The sequence below is a fragment of the Patella vulgata genome, chromosome 7 (genome assembly GCF_932274485.2).
Source record: "Patella vulgata chromosome 7, xgPatVulg1.2, whole genome shotgun sequence".
Lineage (NCBI taxonomy): Eukaryota > Metazoa > Mollusca > Gastropoda > Patellidae > Patella > Patella vulgata.
The window spans coordinates 30,037,671-30,061,450 of NC_065885.2; the positions used below are offsets into that span (position 1 = coordinate 30,037,671).

The 23,780-nt window shown below is 33.5% G+C and overlaps 2 protein-coding genes across 5 annotated transcripts in view; one reads left to right on the forward strand and one right to left on the reverse strand.

Moving 5' to 3' along the window:
• Positions 1 to 35: 35 nt before the first annotated feature.
• Positions 36 to 14,747, forward strand: LOC126826891 (F-actin-capping protein subunit beta). Its single transcript, XM_050556003.2, has 8 exons — positions 36 to 177; positions 6,078 to 6,167; positions 7,704 to 7,825; positions 9,401 to 9,514; positions 10,349 to 10,490; positions 10,942 to 11,058; positions 11,446 to 11,511; positions 12,044 to 14,747. Exons 1-8 carry the CDS (start codon positions 175 to 177, stop codon positions 12,209 to 12,211), a joined length of 822 nt encoding a protein of 273 aa, XP_050411960.1. The 5' UTR covers positions 36 to 174; the 3' UTR covers positions 12,212 to 14,747.
• An 867-nt stretch (positions 14,748 to 15,614) lies between these two features.
• The window catches only part of LOC126828018 (ATP-dependent translocase ABCB1), a 62,162-nt gene continuing 53,996 nt past the window's right edge, over positions 15,615 to 23,780 (reverse strand). For all 4 annotated transcript variants that reach the window (XM_056102162.1, XM_056102160.1, XM_056102161.1 and 1 more), the window contains exons 25-29: positions 21,089 to 21,245; positions 20,702 to 20,899; positions 20,046 to 20,249; positions 19,149 to 19,295; positions 15,615 to 17,548 (exon numbers count right to left, since the gene is read on the reverse strand). In XM_056102162.1, coding sequence (XP_055958137.1) covers positions 17,345 to 17,548; positions 19,149 to 19,295; positions 20,046 to 20,249; positions 20,702 to 20,899; positions 21,089 to 21,245 — 910 coding nt within the window. In that variant the 3' untranslated portion in view covers positions 15,615 to 17,344. The remainder of the gene's footprint in view (positions 17,549 to 19,148; positions 19,296 to 20,045; positions 20,250 to 20,701; positions 20,900 to 21,088; positions 21,246 to 23,780) is intronic.

A 23,780-nucleotide genomic window follows, 5' to 3' on the forward strand; every position in this document is an offset into this window, starting at 1 on the left:
AAAATATTGTACTTCCAAAAATGGAAATAAATGTTCTGAGACATTTGATTGGCTGTTAGTGACCTGGGAATCCCTAAGAACCCGTATGTTGTAGAAGCCATTTTTCTGGACCGTGTGACTTGAGATTTGCTTCTGATAATTGTGAAGGGTTTTATCTCTCCTTGAAGCTACATAATGGTAAGATCACCCGCTAAATCCTTTCTAGTCAGGTATCAAATACATACGCTTGATTGGACTGATAAGTATTGTAGAAAGGATGAACAGGTACCCGAAATCCGTCCCTTTCTAACCGGAAGAGGACGGTTGTATTCACGGGGTGGGTGTATCAATAATGACAATCCACATAAACTTGTTCAATTCATTGACAAGCTGATACAAATTATTGACTATTTCTGACTAATAAAGACTTTCAATCACGTAACCAGGAAGCACCGTAGTTTTTAGCACATGCCGTCATGCAATAAATAAATGGGAACTCCAATGTCATTGTCAAGTTGAGCATGTGTGCATTATTATTAATTGCCAGTGTCTCCACATGCAATGACATCATCAGTTCAGAGAGATATCATGCAGCAAACTTACAGACATCTTTAAATCAGTCTGTCTGCAGTGTGTGATTCTCTTAAAATGGCGAATGCCAAAAAAATAGGGATAGTGTGACTTGATGGTCTGGATTCCGTTGTGTAGTCAAATGAAAAAAAAAAAAGAGAAAGAAACATTGCTAATCAGTGACGATAGCCAAAGTGTCTTTTATTAGGGTTTCACACTGTGTAGCTTGTGTGAAACACTATTGTTTTTGTTAAAATTATTCTTATTATTATTCTTCTTATTATTATTTTTTTTTTTTTTCCAATTTGATTGTATCTCAGAAACTACTTGTCGGATTGATTCGATGTCTTCGGTTTTACTGGAAAAGTGGGTGTGACTTAGAGATTAAAGCTATTTCGAACGTTCTGCGACAATGCGAAATGTCCGAAATCGTCGAATTTGTCGATTTTTGAAATATTGCCGTAATATTAACAATAATCGTCGGATTTTAACATTGGATACATTTTGACATAGCCAGAGACAAGGCACATAGCCACGGTTCTTTAGATTTTTGATTTTCCACGAATCGTCGGAGATATTAGGCGCCAAATTTTGAAAATTTAAATTTTTACAAAAAACTTTTTTATTCATGAATATTTTAATGTGGTATTTTACCCAGGGTTCCTTGACCCCCATTGGCTAATTCAGTTTTTCAGTCCTGGATTAATTATTTATTGCTCGATTTGTATAAAACAAAGTTCATATGCTCCGTAATCCAAAATGTCATTTTTTTTGTTACCGGTAAAGTTACCTTTCGGCAACGGAAGTGACGTAAATTTAGCAAAAACTACAATTTTGACAGTTCGGTACCACTTTTTGAAAGCAAATACTATTTTTTTCAAATCTGGTATGACTGAAAGTGTGTGCCCTGTAAAGGCGCAGAAAACATCGGGCTCAGTTTTTTTAATTTCGATTTCGTTTTCGGGTCATTTTGATTTAAAGGTGAAAAAATGAGCTATTTACAACCCATTCAGGCTTTTCATATTTTAAAATATTTCTTAGCAACTTTCATAAACTTGTAGCATTAATCCATACGAAGAGAATCTATCTCAAAATTAGTTTGTAATATGAGCAGTTGCCGAGAAATGGTCAATTTTGCATGAGTCACTCTTTACGCTATTGTGTCTGTAAAAGAGTCAATTATTATTGGATTTTCATAAAAGTGACACCATTTGATGCGTAATGTCAATTGTGACTAGTTCAACTCAATTTAACATTTTCCATGTCACCGGAAATGACGAAATTTGGGTAAAAACTGTATTTATAGCCTTAGAAACAAATAATTTATTGAAATGAGTCGTATTTGTTGTTTGTTTAATATTTTGATATTTGATTCTAATCAACTAATAGAATGAACCCATACGATCATATAGGTATCACAAAATGGTTTCTAACTTGTTCAGTTGTAGAGAAATAGGTAATTTTCAACAGGTCACTTTTCAAGGTTTTTTGTCCATAAAAGTGTCAATTATTATTCGATTTTCATGAAATTTTCACTATGTGATACCTAATGCCATTTACGATTTCATACAAGTAATTTAAGATTTTCATTATCACCGGAAGTAACGTCATTTTGGCAAAAACTGTATTTTTAGCTTTCAAAACAGATATTTTATTCAAATGAGTCTGAGTTGTTATGTTTTTAAAATTATGATATTTGATTCCAATCAACAAATAGAATAAACCCATACGATCATACAGATTCCAGAAAATGGTTTCTAACTTGTATGGTTGCAGAGCAATTGACGTTTTTCTACAAGTCACTTTTTAAGGTTTTTGGTCTATAAAAGTGGCAATTATTATTCGATTAACATAAAATTTTCACCATGTGATGCCTTATGCCATTTCTGATTTCATAAAACTAATTGAATATTTTCATTATCACCGGAAGTACTGTACACTTACATGTAACAAATATATAAAATGAATTGATATTGCTGGATTTGGTTGATTCGGCGTCCATTTTATTTGATGTGTGCAATGATGAGGTGGAAACCTGTTTAATGGTTTCATTGGTACCGGAAGTGACATATGTTTAGGGTTAAGTGGCATCGGTGAAACCCGTCATTACTGCATCACAGTTCTAGTTACTTTTATTTTAATAAATCTAACTGATCGGGAATGTTTCTTTTCCTTCATATCACAGTTTAATTGGATATGGTTACATTACAAAGTAGGCAACAATTCAGACGAACCTGCCCATTTAAATTATCTTAAAATAGTTAAAATCTAATTTGTGTCGAAAAAATGCAAATAATAATTATTATCAAACCATGCTCCTAACATAGATTGGACTAACCAGGTGCAAGCAACTGTTATTATTCAATTTGATCTGCTCACATATACTATTCAAAAAAAGTAGGGGATATTTGATTTGGGGGGCATAATACTAAAATATGCAAATGACTACGAAAAAAGTCACTATAGAACCTAACAGAAGAAACATTTCCAGTTACATGTGACGCCCAAACGCACCAATAGCTACCTCATGGAATGCAGGTGATGCTTGGGATCATCATGGGGATCCAACCCAAGATTTGCACGACTCTGACTTTGAATGTTACAGTCATTGTGGCATTGAATTCCAGGGTGGAAACATCAGTTTAATTGTTTTAGTGACCAGAAAACAAATTTTGATATGCGTTGGCTTACCCAAAATGAAAGGTTACGTGCCCTTGGCATGCTACAGATCGGCACAACACAGGCGGTTGTGGCGCGGACGATGAATGTTTCTCAGTCTGTCATAAGCAGGCTATGGTCCAGATACCGTGATACACAATCTGTACAGGACAGACCACGCTCAGGTCGACCAAGGGCGACAACTCAAGCCCAGGATCGATTTATCCGTACCTTGGCCTTGAGAAATCGTGTCATCACAGCAAATCAGATCAGCGCTCGTCTTCAAACAGACACTGGTGTGAGAGTGAGTGGCCAGACGATTCGGAATCGACTGCATAGGGGTCACCTTTGCGCCCGACGTCCTCGCGTGATCCCTTGTTTGAGAGATCATCACATTCAGGCAAGACGTCGTTGGTGTAGGGATCGTCAACACTGGGATAATCGACGCTGGAGAAATGTGATGTTTTCAGATGAGTCAAGGTTCACTGTTGATTTTTTGGACAGACGTAGGAGGGTGTGGCGTCGTCGAAACGAGCGCTTCCAAGACGTTAACGTCATCAGACATGATCGATTTGGGGGTGGTTTTGTTATGGTGTGGGGATGCATCACTGTTGCTGGAAGAACGGCTTTACATGTTGTTGCAGGGCGTGTTACAGGCCAGTACTACCGGGACAACATCTTGGCAGTCCATGTTGTGCCGTTCGCACGACGTCATGGCCGCCGTTTCATCTTCCAGGATGACAACGCAAGATGTCACAGGGCCAGGATCGTTACAGGTTACCTCCAACAACAGAACATCACCACATTACCTTGGCCAGCACTGAGTCCCGACCCCTCCCCCATCGAGCATGTCTGGGACATGCTTGGACAGAGGTTACGTCAACGTCAACAACGTCCTGCCAATGTCCAAGAACTTGCTGCTGCGTTGCAACAGGAATGGGACAATCTGGACCAAAATGACCTTCGACGTCTCATTAGGAGTATGCCACGTCGGATCAATGCTTGTTTGGCAAACAGAGGAGGATTTACCCGTTACTGACTTGTTTGTGATGCTGTGGTAACTTTGCTGTTTGACCCCGGGTATCATTTTACCCTTATAATGGTCAGTCTGTGCCTTACTTAGTCTAACGATCATTTGGAATAAATCGATGAATGTGAACTTCATTTCATTTTTTGTCATTTGTTTCTTCGTCAGTTTCATTAGGTGACTTTAATAACACTTAAAAATCAAATATCCCCTACTTTTTTTGAATAGTATATTTCTCCAAACATAACAGATTAGAAATTACAATAGTAATTTGAAATATTGAATATCAGTTTTTATACATTCATCAGGCCACGAAATTTCAAATTTTGGCGTAACCAAAAATATGGTTGCAGGTTTATTCTGGTCACACAAAATGGTTGCGCAATTTTCATGTTTTATCCAGATTTATATATGGTGCTATTATTCATTTCCACTTGCAGTCAATGTATTTTTTAAAGAAAGAACTTGATTAATTTATATTCTTTTATATTAATATTATATTTTGAGGTTAAGTGTTTATGACTTTAATCCCGAGGTGTCCCCATTTAAACATTACCAAAATTTGTTCCACTTCACTAAATCCCTATATTTAAAGTAACTTAGTAAGCTAGCTGATTGTCTTCTTATTAAAAAGTAATAATTAACCTGTTGTAATTGATCAGAAAGTAGATATAGTCTCACTTAGGTACCGACCGATTCACAAATAATATATATTAACCTAGGCACTATTTAAACAAAGTCTCAAAAGGTAACAGAAGAGTCTGATGTGATGAAATAATATTAATAGACAGGACAGTAAAATTGTTCACATTATCGCTCGATTGATGCCATGTGCCGGTGGGGGTTAAAGTTGTCGGCATTTGTGTCAAATTTCGTGGCCTGATTCATACATAATTTTTGACCAATTTTCCTTTTCATCCATATCAGGTTCCAAAGATCTGAGATATATTAGCTCCTTTAAATTAATGTGTTGCCAAATGAAATCACATATTTTTTTTTTTTAAATTATTTTATTTGCTCCATAGAAGAAGATAATTAAACATGCATTATGCAAGAGCTAAATCTGATTATTGCAAGTCTTAATTTAGGCTTCAGATGTTATAGAAATTATAAATTAGATCTTTATTTAAACAACAAGACCAAAATCAACTCTGTAGACCCACGGATGGCTCGGCTACAGCTCAGATTTAAATAGGATTTCACTAATTGATTAAATCAGATAAGGGGTAACCTGATGAAAATATGTCAGTTAGATCGAGGCTAAATGATAGAGTGTACTTAGCGAGGCCGCTGTAAAGCGTTTCCGTATGCCATTGAAAACTTTACTTGATAATCGAGATATGTAGGTGGAGTTAACGCCTGTCAATCAAACGTTCGGCGAAGGTGAAGACACATTTCGCTACCATTTCTAGGCAAATATTACAACGATGATAACTATGTTCAGAATAAAGTAATTTGACTGAATTTATCAATATATTCTTCTTTCAGCATCTACTTTTGAACTGTTATAGCAAGAATGGCCAACTCTCTATAAATATCTCCCATAATGTATCTTTAATAACAGAAAAAAAAACCAGTGCAATAGAAAAATTAGAACATTAAAACTTAAATGGTTGACAGAATGGCTTTGAATAAAACTAAAAGGGCAAGCAACATGCTAAAACTTGAGTAAAAGGACTGGCCAACTAAAATCAATAAGTTATAATTTTATGTACAGACAAAGCTTATTAAAACCATTGCAGAATGAATAACTTCGCTGCTATTGGTTTGACATGTTTTTTTGCCTGGCAACCTACGTATGTATCTTTCAATTCTGGTATACATTACATGTATTTTATTGCAGACGGAGCGACAGTTGGATTGTGCGCTTGATTTGATGCGTCGTCTCCCTCCACAACAAATAGAGAAAAATTTAAGTGACCTCATTGATTTGGTAAGTTGGGCACTAAATTTTGATTCCTTGTATATTTTTGTGTAAGTACATGTACAGTGGAGACAGGGCAGATGATATGGTACTGTAGGTGTTAGTGGACCTACTACAATAGAATAAGTTGAGTATAATTAGATCATCTGTTTGACCATCAAAACTTATTTTTATCAGAACATATTATATTTCTATTGACCAGGAAAATAAAATTAAAGACACATATTGCATAATAATAAAGGAGTTAGGAAAAATACCTGTATACACTGACATGATTTTGGTTGAAAAAAAAATAGGGTCAGTTGGGTAACTCAACTGTAAATGCAGGAATTTTTTTTATTTTGGCTGTGTTTATAGTCAGCCTTGATCTGTCAATTTTATATCACTAAATGCTGCACAATCTTGTCAAGTTTGTTGTTATAGGTATTACTGTATGCATTCTTATATTTGGAAGATTATAGCCTTTTTTCCCCATCCATATCACTGTTATAGCCTGCACTGCACCAAGGAATCTTCACCATGGATGCTTACAGGTGTAGCCCCTGGATCCATTCACTTGATCTGATATGTGCATGTGATGTCTGTATATTGTGTCTGTCTGTAAGTTTGTTTTGGGAAGGGCGCCATACTGGCTAAGTAAGTAAGATGCTGGCTCGGCAGGCTCGTTAGCCTGGATGTGCCGGGTTCGATCCCGGTGTTAGACAAGAAAGTTCATCCCTAATTTCCGGCGTGGTTTCCCATTGTCAGTGGTGCAGGACAGAGGGCCTGACAAGGACAGCTGTCTAGTCGTTTGGTCGGATGAAAACCACGGTCCCGTATACACATTGGCATGCCTGTAAAACATCCCTTGACAGATGGAATTTGATTTTAGAGTAGGCCTTAGTGCATAGTACACTGTATGGCATAATATGCCTGTCTTCATTAGCCCAGTCGGAGCAGAACAGTAGGACATTAAATCCCATTTTTGTCTTGTGAAATTGTTGTGTGGTGCTGTACCCCTGCACTTAATATTACTGTACAGTTAAATCGTCACTATCTTGAATTTTAGAAGATATTATTGATAGTTTAATACTATAAGAAAAATCTATTCATTTTCATATCAGTCTTATTCTCTAAACTACAGGTCTATAAAATATGTGGGGGGTTGGATGGCCGAATGCGCGCTGTATCATAAGGTGGTTTCGATTCCCCGATTGTACATGACAAGGAGTAGGGTCGCCTGTCCAACCGCATGGGTTCTCCGGTTTCCTCCCTCTGTTAAAGAACCCTACGCACAAATTAAGCAAAGTATTGACATAAAATTGAACCATATGTTAGTTGTGAAATGACCTATTTGTGTGGAGTGGACGTTAAACCCCATTTCTGTCTCTCTATAAAATATGTGATAAATCTGTCAGTTATTGTGTGATCTATATTTATGTTTCAAAATGATATTAATTTATGGTCTGATGTATAAGAAGATGCATCTTGTGAAGTAGACATTATGTTGATGTAACAATAGAGATATTATGTTACATACATGTGTTTATTGTTTGTTATTTCTAGGTTCCAGCATTATGTGAAGACTTGCTCTCATCAGTTGATCAGCCATTAAAAATAGCAAGAGATAAGACAGTAGGAAAAGATTATTTATTGTGTGATTATAACAGAGATGGTGACTCTTACAGGTACGATATATTGTATGAATAAGCCTATATGGAACAGACTGTTACAGTATTGTACGTAACGTTTTCTTTAGCAAGCACATCAGTATTATTATGCATTTAAACATGCACATTTACATAAAAATCTTTAACATTTCTATAGAGTAGGCTCACCAGTACATACTTAATCAATGATGGTGGAGTGTCTCTTTAAACAAAGTATGAATTTTCTATTCAAATACAAAATTGTTCTTATATTGTTGGCGTCTCCTTGCTAATAGGAGCTGTAGAGTTTAAGGTGATATCCGATTGACGTCAAATTCATACAGTGATTAATGTCATGAGACGAGGATGCCTGATCATTATCAATGATTTCCGATAATTACTGCAAAAATCGTGGCCCTTGATCACTTGTTGAAGCTCTTGAGGTTAAAGTTCTCGTTCACTTGAAAAAAGTACAAAGTTAAATTCCATTGCCTGGCAAACCTATCAGTTGGCATTGCATAAGCACAGTTAATGGAGTACAATGTACCTGGGTGATTCTTTTTGCTTGAGGGAAAAATGGCAAATTGAAATAAATCACCCTGACTCCTCATGTCTATCATCATTGCTGCACCACTATTTTATTAACATCTATGTTACTTACAAAACATTGTTTGACCCATGTCACTTTGTTGGCATAGTGTGCTCGCTTAATTTACTTACTGGTAGATCAGATTGTATAACCACACCCAATTAGCCTTTCAGCTATTTAATAGATTTATAAGGCAAATGCTACAGGACTATAAATTACTGTTCAGAGATTTTTATGCACATTATTTATATTGGTCACCTGTTGAAAAGAAAATGTCATATTAATGCAGGCCAAATGTTTCTTTAACTGAGTTGATATCAACTCTCAAATTAAAGTTATCATTGTAAAATGAAACTACAACAAATAGAAAATACATTTTCTGGCTATCAACAATAATGGAAACATTGCATTTTGTTTACTAATTATTTAATCAGTTAGGGATATCTGTAATCATTGACCAAACTGAATGTTTATGTTATGAATTTTCCATACATGTACAAACATGCCACTCTAGAGTTTATATGCTCTATGATACTAGATAAGCCAAGCATACATTTATTGTCAGTAATCTACTAATGGGGGGGGGGGGCGAATGGTTAGCATGTGCACGCTGTATCATTATGTCTTGACATCGAATTAACTGGCGTTGTTTCAATTCCCCGGTTGTGCGTGACAAGGAGTAGGGTCGTCTGGTCAACCTTGTGGGTTTTCTCTGGGTCCTCTTCTTTCCGTCCCACTGCTGAAGTCCCCTACGTGCAAGCGAATTATTGAAATAAAATTGAACCTTGTGTTAGTCCGAAAATGACGTAGTTTGTGTTGAGTGGATGTTTAACCCCTCTCTCTCTCTTAATTGCCCAGCTTTACAAACAAAGTAGAGAAGCCCTCCAATTAAATGTAATATTTTACTGTGTACTGCTTGTATTAAATTGAGCTGACATGTCAAGAATAAAACTACTACTACTAGCCATAATTTATTACTCCTACTTTCACTTTAATTATTTTGTTAATGCTTTTGTCTATTTCAGGTCTCCATGGAGTAATTCTTATGACCCACCTTTAGAAGATGGAGCTATGCCATCAGATAGATTACGTAAATTAGAAATAGAAGCTAATAATGCCTTTGATCAGTATAGAGAAATGTTAGTAGGAACTATTTTATATTAAATGGGTCATATATGGCCACATTCAGTTGGCTCTTGTGTTCTGCATGAAGGGTTTGACTCTGGAATCCAGGTTCATTGTATAACATTTATATAGGGTGCTCAGGCCAATTAAATTTCTGTTTTAGCATCATGGTGGCAATAGATACTAGATGATTATCAACTCGAAATAATGAGGGTTTTGTTATCACTCCTGTCTGCTACATTGGATCCCCACCCCACTCGCCAACCACATACCGGTTACAAGTTACAATAGCCTCCCAAGATTTTGAAGTAATGAACTTAAACTCAGCAGTCAAGTATCGATCCTTTCTTGGTCCTTATGCTAGCTAACACTTGATGATATTCTTTCTCAAATCTTATTATATATATAATTTAACACTCCAAAAACATGTATATTGATGATATTATATGTTTATATCATTTTTGTATCTTTCTTTTGGGAAGCCGATTGATATAAGCCATTGGCTTGTTTCGGTATCCTGTGAATAAAATATTGTTTAAATAAGGATTGTGACAAAACTTAGCCTGGCTTATGTTTGGATTAGTTAAGAACTACAGTACACAATTATTCGATTCCCAATAACTTTTCACTTGATTTGTTGATGTTAATTCTAAGAAAATAAAAATGTCCATTGACACAGATTTTTCATTTAATTTTTAATGTTTTTTCTCTTTCGTTGAATTGAAGTATGGCAAGTACAAACTTGTAGATTGATAATAATATCGGACCGCTTGTACATCAATGAATAATAACAGCACTACTCATTGGTATACAGACTACCGGTATAATTATATATATATGAATTACAGGTATTTTGAAGGAGGTGTATCATCAGTATATCTATGGGATTTAGATCATGGATTTGCTGGTGTTATTCTTATCAAAAAGGCAGGTGATGGGTCCAAAAAAATTAAAGGTTGTTGGGACTCAATACACGTCATTGAAGTTCAGGTAATTAATGCTAAATTCCTGTAACTTTTTCCTGTGTGTTAACCATTTATGGAATATATAGTTTCCCAAGCTTTATTTTTTATGTTTATTCATTTAATTATGTTGTGCATGCTCGGTCACAGAACTATCTGTTGTCTGTTAATCAATCTAGAATTAGTAGTACTAGTAATAAACTAATTTAGAAACAAAAGAATTAATTATTTATCTGGCAAACACTATGAACAATGCCACGTGTCGTTACTGAAAAATTAATATTTTGGGCGAAAAAAATGCTGTTATGAAATTAAAATGTAAAGTCAGCGGAAAAATAAAGGAACCAAATCTTTTAAGTCCCCGAACTTGGCCATAAAGGACAAGATGTTGATTATATTGCGATTTAATCTATTTTTAACTCAAATTAAATATTTTTAGATAATATAATAATGACTTATCAAATACTAATTTATTACAGGAGAAATCTAGTGGAAAGAGTGCCCATTATAAATTGACGTCGACTATAATGTTATGGTTACAAACAAATAAAGAGGGTAGTGGAACTCTAAATCTGGGTGGCTCACTAACTCGACAGGTTCGTTGTGTATTTCAGATCTGTTTTCTTATTTGATTTCCAGAGCCGTGGTGGCACAGTTTGTATGTTCTCCGGATTAATTTCTCGCGTGTCAGTGGTACCGGTACGGATGGCATGGCAAGGAAAAATGTGGGACAGAAAAAAAATGTCCAGCTTTGTACACTTTGACAAATATCTGAGATGTAGTAATAATGCACCTTTTAATTTGCATTAATATGCTTAATAATAATAAAAATGAGATCAGTTAGGTAATAACTTAAATTTATATGCTGGGTTTGTTATATTAATGCTAGTTAACAAGTATATAATTTGGTATATTTATGTTAGTTAATAAGTATTTATTTTGGTATAATTATGCCAGTTAATTAGTATTTTGGTATGTTATAGGTAGAACAAGATGCATCTGTATCCGATGCATCTCCACATATTGTAAATATAGGTAAAATGGTAGAGGTAAGTCACACTATATTTAGAATGCCAATAACCCACATGATTATAAGAATTTACTTGCATAACTACTATTCTGAATTTGCAAAAGAGTATAATTTCAGTCAATTACTTTTCCTTGCTACATGTAAACTACACTTAATTAAATAATCCAAAAAAATCTGAAGAATGAACAGTTAGTTGCCATTTTCTGACAACTAGATGTCAGTTTTGGTGTGCCATTTATGATTGACAATAACATTATGTTTTGTAATATTTAATTCCCTTTTTACATGACATCTTAAAACCAGAATATTTTATTCATATCTTATATAATTCATTCCCAGATTCAGGTAAATGTAAAATTATGTAGAGATAATTAACCGCCAAATTCTTTAGCTAATACAAATATTTGTTTTGTCTTGAAATTGCCATCAACAGAAATTAGTAATATGTCCTTCCTTTGGATTATCCATTTAATACCATTATTAATGGTTTTATACTACATGTTCAAAAGTAGTAGGATCAGCAAAAGATTAATATATTTTTGTGTCTACAGGAAATGGAAAATAAAAATCGTACAGTGTTGAATGATATATATTTTGGAAAAACTAAAGACATTGTTAACAGTTTGAGGTCTTTTGCCCCTATCGATGATAAGAAAACAGGTATGGCTTTCCAGAAAGATTTGGTGGCTGCTCTTGCTAAGCGAACACAAGCACAGTGAAATTAACAAGGTCAACAATGGATGTATTAATGTTCATGGACGTTATTTGGTGATCCGTGAATCATGACTTGTGGAATAAACTATGAAATGGCTTTATAAGTTATATAATAATTGAAGGGGTTCATCTGGATATATATATATATATTCTACTCTACAATAGATGAAGTTAATATGAAGCCATGATAGCCATATTATAAATATTATTTAAAGTGACACTCAACTGTTTTAAAGTGAAGATTTATATACTGTGTAATTAATTACTTTTAGAAATCACTGACAATGAACTTGACCCATGATATGTTTTTCTTTTATTTTGTCTGTACTTTTAGGTGTAGGTTAATTTAAGGAATTACCGGGGGGGGGGGGGGGGGATGTTTATCAATTTCATTTTGTAAAGAGTAACCAGGGATCTCACTACAAAATTTGCCATTTAGACATTTCCAAGCATATTAATTGGTTAAGGTATTTGTGTTAATTTCATTATAATTTACGTAATTAACCTATAGAACCCTACAGCTCACAATAGTAGTCCAAAAGAAATAATATTGTAATCCAAATTGAATATTGAATAGACCTATATAACAAACTGGGCTAGCCTTATTTCCAGTTTGAACTTTTAGGGAAAAAAAGTTACAATGCATTTTGAAATAATGTGTGCATAAATAAATAGCAAAGCAAATATTTAATAATTCAGACAAAACCCTGGGAGTTTTGGAGTGGTAAGGGTTCAAAGAGCTAATAGGGAAGGATATTTCTCGGTCCTGGGGAAAATAACTGAATATCATTCATGAACAAGAGCTTGTACACACTGTAATTTGTACACACTGTATAGTAAATCAATATATTTATTCCATTTTATAAGAAGTTTTACTATTATTTGAAAGTGCAATGCATACAATTCAAATATAACATTCTAACTGGAGTTAGAATTTAGTATTGAGAAAGAAAAGGAATGTAGAACTAGGTATTATCATTCAAATGTATTTTAAGTTGCTGATATAAATTTCTTTTGTAAACAATATTTTATTCATAATGAAAATAGATGGGGAAAGGATATATGACCCCTCTCCATAAATGTGATTCTATTTAATCAAGCAATTTAAAAGAATTGAACCTATAGTTGGGCGATTTCAATACATGTTATTACTATTGATAAATAGTTTTGATTATACCATGGGTCCTATGGATATTATATCTGAGTTTTTTAATCATTGTTCTACATAAATACAGCGGACCAAAATAATAATAAAAGTTAGATATCATTTACCTCTTAAATCCGGTGTGAGGTTTGTGTACATTTCCGATTTATATATGTTATTGTTTGTTTGTGTATTATTCTGACATGGTCCCACGTTTTCTGTTTTCATAGTGTCTAGTTCTTGAAAACACAATATTACAAAACTTCTGCTGATCCTAAAGTTAATTTTATGCATGTTGTAATATATTAGAATGAATGAATTCTTATAATTAATTTTTCAGTTAGAATTAAAATTAAAAAGATGTACATTTGATTGAGTGCTTAAAGTGCTTTTAAAATCTTATTTATACTGGGTTGGTAATAAAAAAATTTCAGTAGTGTACAGTAGTAGACACTGGATAAAAGAAAAATTACGCAATATTCAATATGTCACAAAAGCATTTTGTTTAGTATGATGTTAACAACTGAGTGGTATGTCATCATTTATAGTGTTCAAGTCGTTATATTCAACCATTCAAATAGATCCCATGTTTGGTGTATGGGAACTAGAGAGATTTTATTTTGCTTACGAAATTGTGTTTTGAGCGAGTGTGTTTCGATGATGTGTGTAGCAGTAAATCAGTCAATTCCTACATGTTTATTTGTAAATTATGTGAAGTTTTAAAAAGTTGGTGAACACCACGAGTTTTGATACTGCTCAAGCTAAAGATTGAACAAGCGATAAATAAGATTTATGATTTAACTTCCTCAACTTCTTAATACAGAGTTGTCTTTCTTGGTTAATGATATGAAATTAAATGAAATGGGGTTTAACGTCCTAGTGTTCTGCACCAATGGGGCTAATGAAACCAGACATACGCCATACATTGGCCTACTCGTAGATCAAATTCCAACTGCCAAGGGATCTTTTACATGCATGTAATGATACAACCTACATGTACATGTAGTATTCTAATTTATTTTTTTGTATTAAATTTGAATTGAAAAATGAAAATTGCTTTGAGTTTCTTTCACTAAACAAAGCGTGATTTTAGTGTTGTCAAATATGTATGTTACATATACTTGTCACCAAGAACAGTAACTCTGTAATAAAATGTAAGGAAAATCATGAATTCTTGTGTATATAGAACAACCGTAATATCTGCCATTTGTTTCTTGATGTAAATTATTAAATATGAATGTCAAAATAAAGTTGATTGTATTTATTATATAATTTTCTGACATCATGCTTAGAAACAGTGATTAATTGTACATTATTTTACTACTGAATTATTTCAACTGTACAGCACTTTAAATACATTGCTAGTTCAATTCTAAAATAAACAAATTATACTATTTTATGCTTTTTCAAAAAAATTATTAAAAAAAAAACACACAATAGAAATGAGTTATTTGTACATTTATGTGTCAAGAATGGTTGTATCAGGATATTGGCTACAACGGTCTTAACCATGGAATTATCATCACTAGTTCAATAGCAAAGATATATTTTATGATGGGTCTTTAAAAATGACTGAAAATTTACACCTTAAATGACCTGTAAATCGGAGTTGGCCATTGCAAAAATCTGGCCATGGAACAACTTCATGCATTCATTTTTTTTTTATGTGTTGATTTGTATTGTGAAATGACAATGAGTCGCTACTCAAAATCACATGTCTATATAAAAGTCGGTGTTTTTAAGACATTAATTCTACTAAAATTAATAAACAAGCCACCATTGCTTAATCTTGCGTTAACAAAATTTTAATTCTTTATATCTGGTATTATCACTAATAGAAATAACACATCAGATTCATGTAATTTAGCACTTGATTTTGATCTAAATGAAAGAGTTCTGGATCCAGAGTTCGTGCAACAAATGTTTCCTTCTAGAGAGATAAATGAGGTTTAACATCCCCTCAAAACAAACTAGGTCATTTCGGAACTAACATGGTAAATTTCATATCAATAAATCGCTTGCCTGTAGAGGTCTGTAGCTGTGGGAGGAAAACAAGAAGCCTGGTGAAAACTCGCATGGTTAGGCAAGCAACCCTACTCCTAGTCACGCCCAAGTGTGGGATCAAAACCACAGAACTTGTGACAGACCCTATTATCTAAGATCCACATGTTACACCATTCGGCCACCCAACATCCATCTGTCTAGAAGCATCTGATTTAACATACACAGGGCTTACTCCCAAATGTAATGTAATAAAATAGTCATTTTCAAACTATCTGTTTATTTCAAAGATATACATTCAATGTTAATATAAATTGCTATTGGGCTTACAATAAAAAATATCACAGCTTTATGTCCATAGTAAAAGAAGTAAGCACATGTATTTGAAAAGTAACTTAGCATGGAAATTCAATCAGGAAAACTTCACAAGCAACAACGCTCACCCTGTCAATTGCTATTTCTGCCAACCGGGATAAAAATATAATTTTGTCAATTAAGTTTTCAATCTTGCGAATTTTTGGGTTTGTGTTGTCCATCCGTTCTGATCCAATACAGATGCTCAGTCAATTATCACTCAAAAATGGGTTATTAATAATAGGGCTACTTGAGACCGTTTTGTGGAATTTATGACAAATGAATATGCCACCATTATTACTATTGATTGCTACCATTATTACTATATTAATAGCAAATTAATTTGGCTATATGAAATTAAAAACAGTTTTATACATAGCATGGTGTGTTGACTCTTGATAGATGATTAAATAAATTTTAAGAAACAATATTACATATAAATATATCTATACTAAACATTACAAAAATTAAACTAATTCTCTTTTTACAGAGAGGTCACATTACAAAAATGTAACTAATTCCCCTTTTATAGAGATGTCACATACAAAAATTAAATAAATTCCCTTTTTACAGAGATGTCACATTCTAAAATTTAAAAGCGTAAAAGTCATCATATCACAATAATTTGTAATTATATAAATGTTGAAAGTATGAAACATGCAAATCAAACCAGTGGTTGCCAGGCAAGATACACCGACATTTTGAAAAAGATCAAGCTTAAAAAAATAGATTGATTGTTCGGACAATCGGGGGCCATAATGCAAGAAGTAATGGTCCTAAATGTGGGCACATCGAAAGGGACTGAGATATTTGGGATATAAAGATATATTTTTAGTTTCATCAATATCGGATAAAAATTGTGACTTCTAGAGGGTCCATAACCTTGATATTACATACTTCTACACTATATGTGTACAAGGAGCGGTCTGTCAGGCAGTATCAGTCTGATTTTCACAAAATTCGAACTCGACTATCATTATGGTGTAATGGTGATATAGTTGAACGTTTTTTTTTTAAATTGGATAAAAATTGTGGCTTCTAGAGGGTCCACAAGCTAAAAACATGATTTTTCGTACAATCAGGGGCCATAATCCATGCAGTTATGGTCTGATACATGCCAATATCGAAAGGAACCGAGAACTTTTGGGGATAGACCTATATTTCAAGTTTTGTCAAAATGGGATAAAAATTGTGACCTGTAGAGTGTCGACAAACAAATGGTGGACGGACAGGGGCGACGGCATAATACGTCCACATGAAAATATGGGCGTATAAAAATCGCTATGAAGAATTATAAATGAACACATTTGAAATGGAATGCCAGAAGGCTTGCAAAGCCTTTGAGAACAGTTGCCAATAAAATGATGTATACAATAACATCACAGACATAACAGACATTGTAACAACTCTCGTATTTTGTACCACCATTCACATATCTCTTTGAAAACGACAATTAAATATGTACAACTAGAAAATTAGTCTTTAAACACATAAATATAAACTGAAAGATTTGACCCAAAACTAACACACAATCAAACATGCCTGATACAATTTACAGTCCAATCAAAAAATAATTTATACTGATTGGTAAAGATCAATTAATAAGAGAACCTATGGAATTTGCTAAATGATAATCAACTTAAGATTGATTAAATTTCTGTCCTTTAACCAGAGCAGCATATGCTCCATTTCTTTCTAATAGTTCTTGATGATTGCCTTGTTCTAGGATGTTACCATTTTCTATAATAAATATAACATCAGCATTCTGTATAGTAGATAATCTGTGAGCTATAACTATACATGTTCTTCCTTCCTGTGCGTTATCTAATGCCGTTTGTACAACCTGTAATATATGTATCAATAACAGCAAATTAAACATTGCCAAGTCCATAAGTGACATAAAAAACGTCTTTTTCAAAGGGTCTGTTCCACCATTAATCTCAAATATTATAAGAAATCTACCTACATTGAATAAGTTTGTTCATTCGTTGGGTTTACTGCCAACTTCCACCAAGGTTGATATAACAATATAACAGACAAGTTGCCAGAAGGGCAGAATTTAAAGGATGAAAAAGGTAATTTGCAGCCCCTTACCCCTTAGTTAAATGGTGCAGTCATACCTTTTGATGGAACCAATGGATAACAGTAAATGTTGTTGATCTTAGTGTTTAATGTTCGATTCCACCGAAGGTGATATCGCAGACAAGTCTTGTTTTTCATTATTGCCCCTATCTCCAAGCCACATACCCTCACACAATGGATCGAAACCACAACCGCAAGCTAGAGATGGAAGTGCAGCACTCTAGACCACTAGCCCCCCACGCCATTAACAGTAAAATTGTGTACTACTGTTATATACAGTACTACATAGACTGGTAGATTGTATATTGCTGTAATATACATACACCAGTAGATTGTGAGCTGCCTTAATATACAGTCTGGTAGATTGTATACTGTTGAATATACACTAGTAGGTTGTGTAATTTTATAATACACATAGACTAGCAGATTGATGGGATGGTATGTTATATTATATATGATTGAAATAATCTGCTTGTGTGATATACATAGACTAGTAGGTTGTGTACTGCTGTAAAATACTGTATGTTAGTAAGTCTATATTATAGTTGGAATGAAAAACCAAGGTCACGTGTACACACATTGACATGCACGTAAATAAACACTTGACAATTGGAAATTGAAATAAGGGTTGGCAGTAGTAATAATATCTAGATGGACCACAAGCTAAAAACATGATTTTTCGTACATATGATCTGATATGTGTGAATATCGAAAGGAAACAAGATATTTGGGTTATAAACATGAATTTTGATTTTCATCAAAATCTGATCAAAATTTTGACCTCTAGAGGGTCCACAACCTTGATATACCATATTTTTTACAGTATTTGCGTACGAGGGGCAGCCATTTTGTCCGGCAGTTTTGGGCCGATTTTCAGGACAATCAAACTAAACCAACGACCTTACGTATTTTTAAATCAGATAATAATTGTAACCTCTAGAGGGACCACAAGCAAAAAACACGATTTTTTGTACAATCAGGGGCCATAATTCAAGAAGTTAAGATCCGATATGGGCAAATATCAACAGGAACCAAAGTCTTTCGGTTATAAACATGCATTTCACTTTCAGGTTTCATCAAAATCAGATGAAAATTGTGACTTCTAGAGTGTCTACAAGCTAAAAAACGTGATTTTTCAAACAATCGGGAGCAATAATCCATGAAGTTATGATCCGAAACATGCCAATATTGAAAAGAGCCAAGATCTTTGGGAGATAGACCTATACTTCAAGTTTCGTCGAAATCGGATAAAAATTGTGACCTGTAAAGTGTCCACAAACAAATTGCGGATGGACGGACAGGGGCAACGGCATAATACGTCCACATGAAAATGTGGGCTTATAAAAAGTAGGTATAATTACCTTTTCACTTTCAGTATCAAGAGCTGAGGTAGCTTCATCTAACAACAATACTCGGGGGTTGCGTATTAAAGCTCTAGCTATGGCTACACGTTGTTTCTGTCCACCAGAAAGTTGAGCTCCTTTCTCACCAACCAGTGTATCATAACCCTGTAAAACATAAACATAAATTATATCTTGTAAATGATACTGAACAATGCAAAGACTGTGAGAGAGAGAAATGGAGGTTAATGTCACAAACTAGTTTATTTCGGGACCTGCATGATAAATCTTTATTTCAATAATTCACTTGCGGATTGGGGAATTTAGCAGTGCAGGGAAACCAGAAGACCCTTAGTAAATTCATGAGGTTGGGCAAGTCACTTACAAGCTTGAGATGGAAACTCAACCACTTGACTCAATGGCAAACCTTATAATTTGTCGTGCAAGCATTAGACCCCCCGTTAGAAAATATATATATTAAATAATTAGGTAACTGCCATAAAGTTAAATTCAATTTTTTAACCCTCATCACCGTATTAACATCTTGTTTTGACCATGGAAACAAGCAGTAAACCTTGGCACTGTTCCTACTAGGCCTATATAGGAAGCTGTGGTGGCTCTGTTAATAAGGCACTTGCTTGTGCACATGCACAGTAAACCTTGGCACTGTTCCTACTAGGCCTATATAGGAAGCTGTGGTGGCTCTGTTAATAAGGCACTTGCTTGTGCACATGCACATAAAAGAATCCTTGACAGTTTGAATCCAATTACTGTCTAGGCAAAATTTCCCTCATAGCACACTATTGGTGTATGCCCATCTTCATAAGACAAGTAGGTGCAGAAAAGTAGGATGTTAAACCCCATTCCATTCCTTCATTATGCTTATATTATAATCTAGTACAGGTACCATATACTCACCAATGGTAAACTTATAATAAAATCATGTGCATTTGCTGTTTTTGCTGCTTGAATGATTAAATTCATGTTAATATTTTCATCCAGTCCATATTTGATGTTATCTTTAATACTGCAGTCAAACAATATTGGTTCTTGACTGACTACACTTATAAATGAACGTAACATCAATAAGTTCATATCTTTTATATTGATTCCATCAATGAACTAAAAGTATAAAAAAAATCAAACTAACTGGAATACAAAAAAAATACACAACAATTATTTGGGAATCAAAGGAGATTGAACGTTCCAGAATGAATCCCCAATCCCAATTACAGTGACAATCGAGTAAAAAGGGGCATTCAGGACTGTAACACATGTGCTGACTTAATAAAAAAATATCTCAACCAAATGTGGCAGCTTAAACATATTCGTTGTCAGGACTGACAGAACTGTGACAGGACTGAATTCCGCATCACTCGATTGCATTGCTGTCAATTTCCGGACTGGCAATCAAGTATCCTCTTCAATAAATTTAAAGCAGAAAATGTTATTTTTCTAAATTCATCATTATTTGAAGAAGTCTAAAATTTGAAGCAATTATTATAGATACCAGTACTTTAGATATATAAATGGCTTATTAGAATTGTCTACTGTAATCATTTAATAGTACATACTATTTCTCCTGAACTGGGATCATAATATCTCTGTAACAGGGAGACAACTGTGCTTTTACCACATCCACTGACACCCACTAAAGCGACTGTCTGTCCAGGTTTGACATTAAAACTAATTCCCTGTAATACTGGTACTTTAGGTCGTAATGGATACTTGAATTGAACATCTCTAAATTCTATTTCTCCATTGATTTCAAGCTGTAATAGATAAAAGCCAGATGATAAGTGTATTGGAAAGCATGTCGTAAATAAATGTCTGTCTGGTCACAGAAATATATCCAATACATAGAAATCTTGATTGAAATATTGGTAAATAAATTGATATAATCGTAGTTATAACTGAAAGACTGGTTGTAATAAATTTAATTATACATAGACTGTTCCTACCATTCTTTGTCCTCTACCACTGAAGACATCAATTGCGGGAAATGTGTCCAATATCTCGAATATATAAGCAGCTGACAGTTTGGCCTTACTGTAATCTGGTAAGAAGGAAGAAGCTTGGCCAACAGACATTCCAGTAAAAGCAATGGCAAAGAACACCCTGGAATTAAAAAAAGGACACCATTAATTTAAATTCATAATACAAATATTATTCTTCTAAACAGGATTCTCTACTTTCAATGCTGATTAACCATGCATTATGTAAAAGCTAATCTGTATATTACAGGGAATTTTTCTGGCCTTAAATGTGATATATATTATTATTTAGATATATATTCACATGACAAACCAATAATCGACTCATCAGACTGCTTAGATATTGAATGGACTAAGGCATGTCTTGTACCAAACTGTACATAATTTTAAATCTTGTAGTTTTTTGTGTAATAAATACTAATCATATCTTAATTGTTCCAGTTTATGAAAAATATATAATCTTAATCCCCAAAACTCTGTACAGCTGAAAACTGGTTTATGTATGACCTGTCTGAAATATGTTAAAGTTCTTTAGAAAAGAAAAATAATGTTATGACACTATCACTGTCTGGCACCTTTTTTTGACATGGCAAAACATACATCACAGGTTATTATTTCTATATTCTAGAATATACAAACTAAGCACTGTCGATTTACTTATGCTATCTCTCAACATGTTGTCGTAAATGGTTTCAATTTACCTAATATTAACTTTCCTTGGTAATACGCTCGTATCATCTAGAGAGGATCCGTGTGGTCTAACCTTATTATAAACCAAACTTATCTACCTTTTTGCACCTCCTGCTAATATCTAGCATCAAATACCCTTTCTACCATGAAAATAACAAATCTCCTAATTCATGTTTATTGCTTTTAGTCATATCAAACTTCTTTAAAGACCTCATTTTTTCTTATACATTATCTAGAAGATAACAGTATCTTATATGAAAAGGGATAAAATGGTCTCATACTTTCCTAAATCAAACAGATTTACTGATATTAGATCACAAAAAAATCAGATTCCAAATATTAACTTGAACTCTTTAATTTTAAAACATCTTCAAGTATCAAACACTAATTTGATTTTACCATATAAATAAAATAAATAGTTAATATACAAGACAAAAATAGTGATAGGTCTATTTATACCATTTAGTTTAAAGACTCACAAGCAGCTAGCTTCATATCTTAAAATCTAAATAGAAAGTGTTGACATTTAACAGATGCCTTATCAACAATTCTTTTAAATGCATTTTTTTAAAAAAACATTTAAGATTTTCATCTTTTAAAGTTTGATATAATCATGAAACTGTTATCAACACTTATCTTATGTAGTTTACATGTAAACGTTATAATATCTTAATTACAGAAACAAATTGAATGTCCTAGTCAAATGTTTCCAAACCATAAAAAAATTCCCATAAATGTAAGTTTCACAAATCAATGAGAAGATGAGATAAAAAGAATCGATACAGATTTTTGTGAAAATAAAAAAAATAAAATAATATTTTCCATTTAAAAATCGATATTCTAATAATAAATATAGTTAACAGCTACTAAAATAATCATTAAAAAACAAACTTGATAGATGCCTTTGTTCAAATCCCACACCAAATTAAAATTACATTTGTGATGTTGCATTTTTGGTGGAATCAAAACTTTCAATTGGAAAAGGCAGAAAAGGCAGAAACACAATTAACAGTTATTTCTTAGACACAAAATACACAAATTTGACCGATCTCAAGTCACTAAAACCACCAACATATTTAAGCTTGGTGGTTGCAATGATGTTCAAATATATCTGATAGTTCACTAAGCAATTCTTTAATTATTTTGACAGGGAGGGTGGAGGGCATTCTTAGAATTTTTCTTAGAATTCTTGTAATTGTCATCATTATGTGATGTTTGTTGATATGTAAAAACAGTTGGACACATGGAAAGTGTCTTAAAAATAGTAAGGATAGCCTGTCCAATGCACAACACCCATCACTACTAATGGTTAAAAGGGTCTACTAATGGATAAAAGGGTCTAGGAATTTCAGAATAAAAGGGTAAGTTCAGGATCAAAGGTAACCAGTCCTTGTGATGAAGAAAATTTATATGGACACAATTTTGTTTATAGCCCATGCCTACTACTATATTAGTGATCCTATTATCATTTATTATTTAACAAACGTTGTTGCTTCACAAAGCAGATCAGAGAATATTCACAGACAAAGGCAAATATTTAAATAACTATGTGCTGAACATAAATAAAAGTAAAAGATTTGATATTCATGTTTATTTATATCAGAAGAACCACATTTTCAGATCTAAATACATTTTGGAATAGGCACAACAATTTTATATTATGTCCAGATATACAAATTTGGGAGGAAAAAAGACATAAAAAAGTAACATAGTTTTAGGAAGTTTTTCAGTCAATATTCATTCATAAATTTGGGTGAAGCTTCTACCAACCCCCTAATTGTATAGGGTCACCTGCAGCACTGCATTTTTGGGTGTAACAGATAACCTGATTATCTCAGTTGAATATACTGGTAACTTTAAAGTGGGTTATATAGAATATCTATTTACAAGTGGATATATAGTCTACCAGGTACATGTTCATTAGCTAAAACATGTACATATATTATAGTTTTTATTCCCCATTCTATTA

Coding starts and splice junctions, on each gene's coding strand:
- LOC126826891 (XM_050556003.2), top strand. Junction 6,168..7,703: donor TAAGTGACCTCATTGATTTG/GTAAGTTGGGCA, acceptor TGTTATTTCTAG/GTTCCAGCATTATGTGAAGA. Junction 11,512..12,043: donor ATATAGGTAAAATGGTAGAG/GTAAGTCACACT, acceptor TTGTGTCTACAG/GAAATGGAAAATAAAAATCG.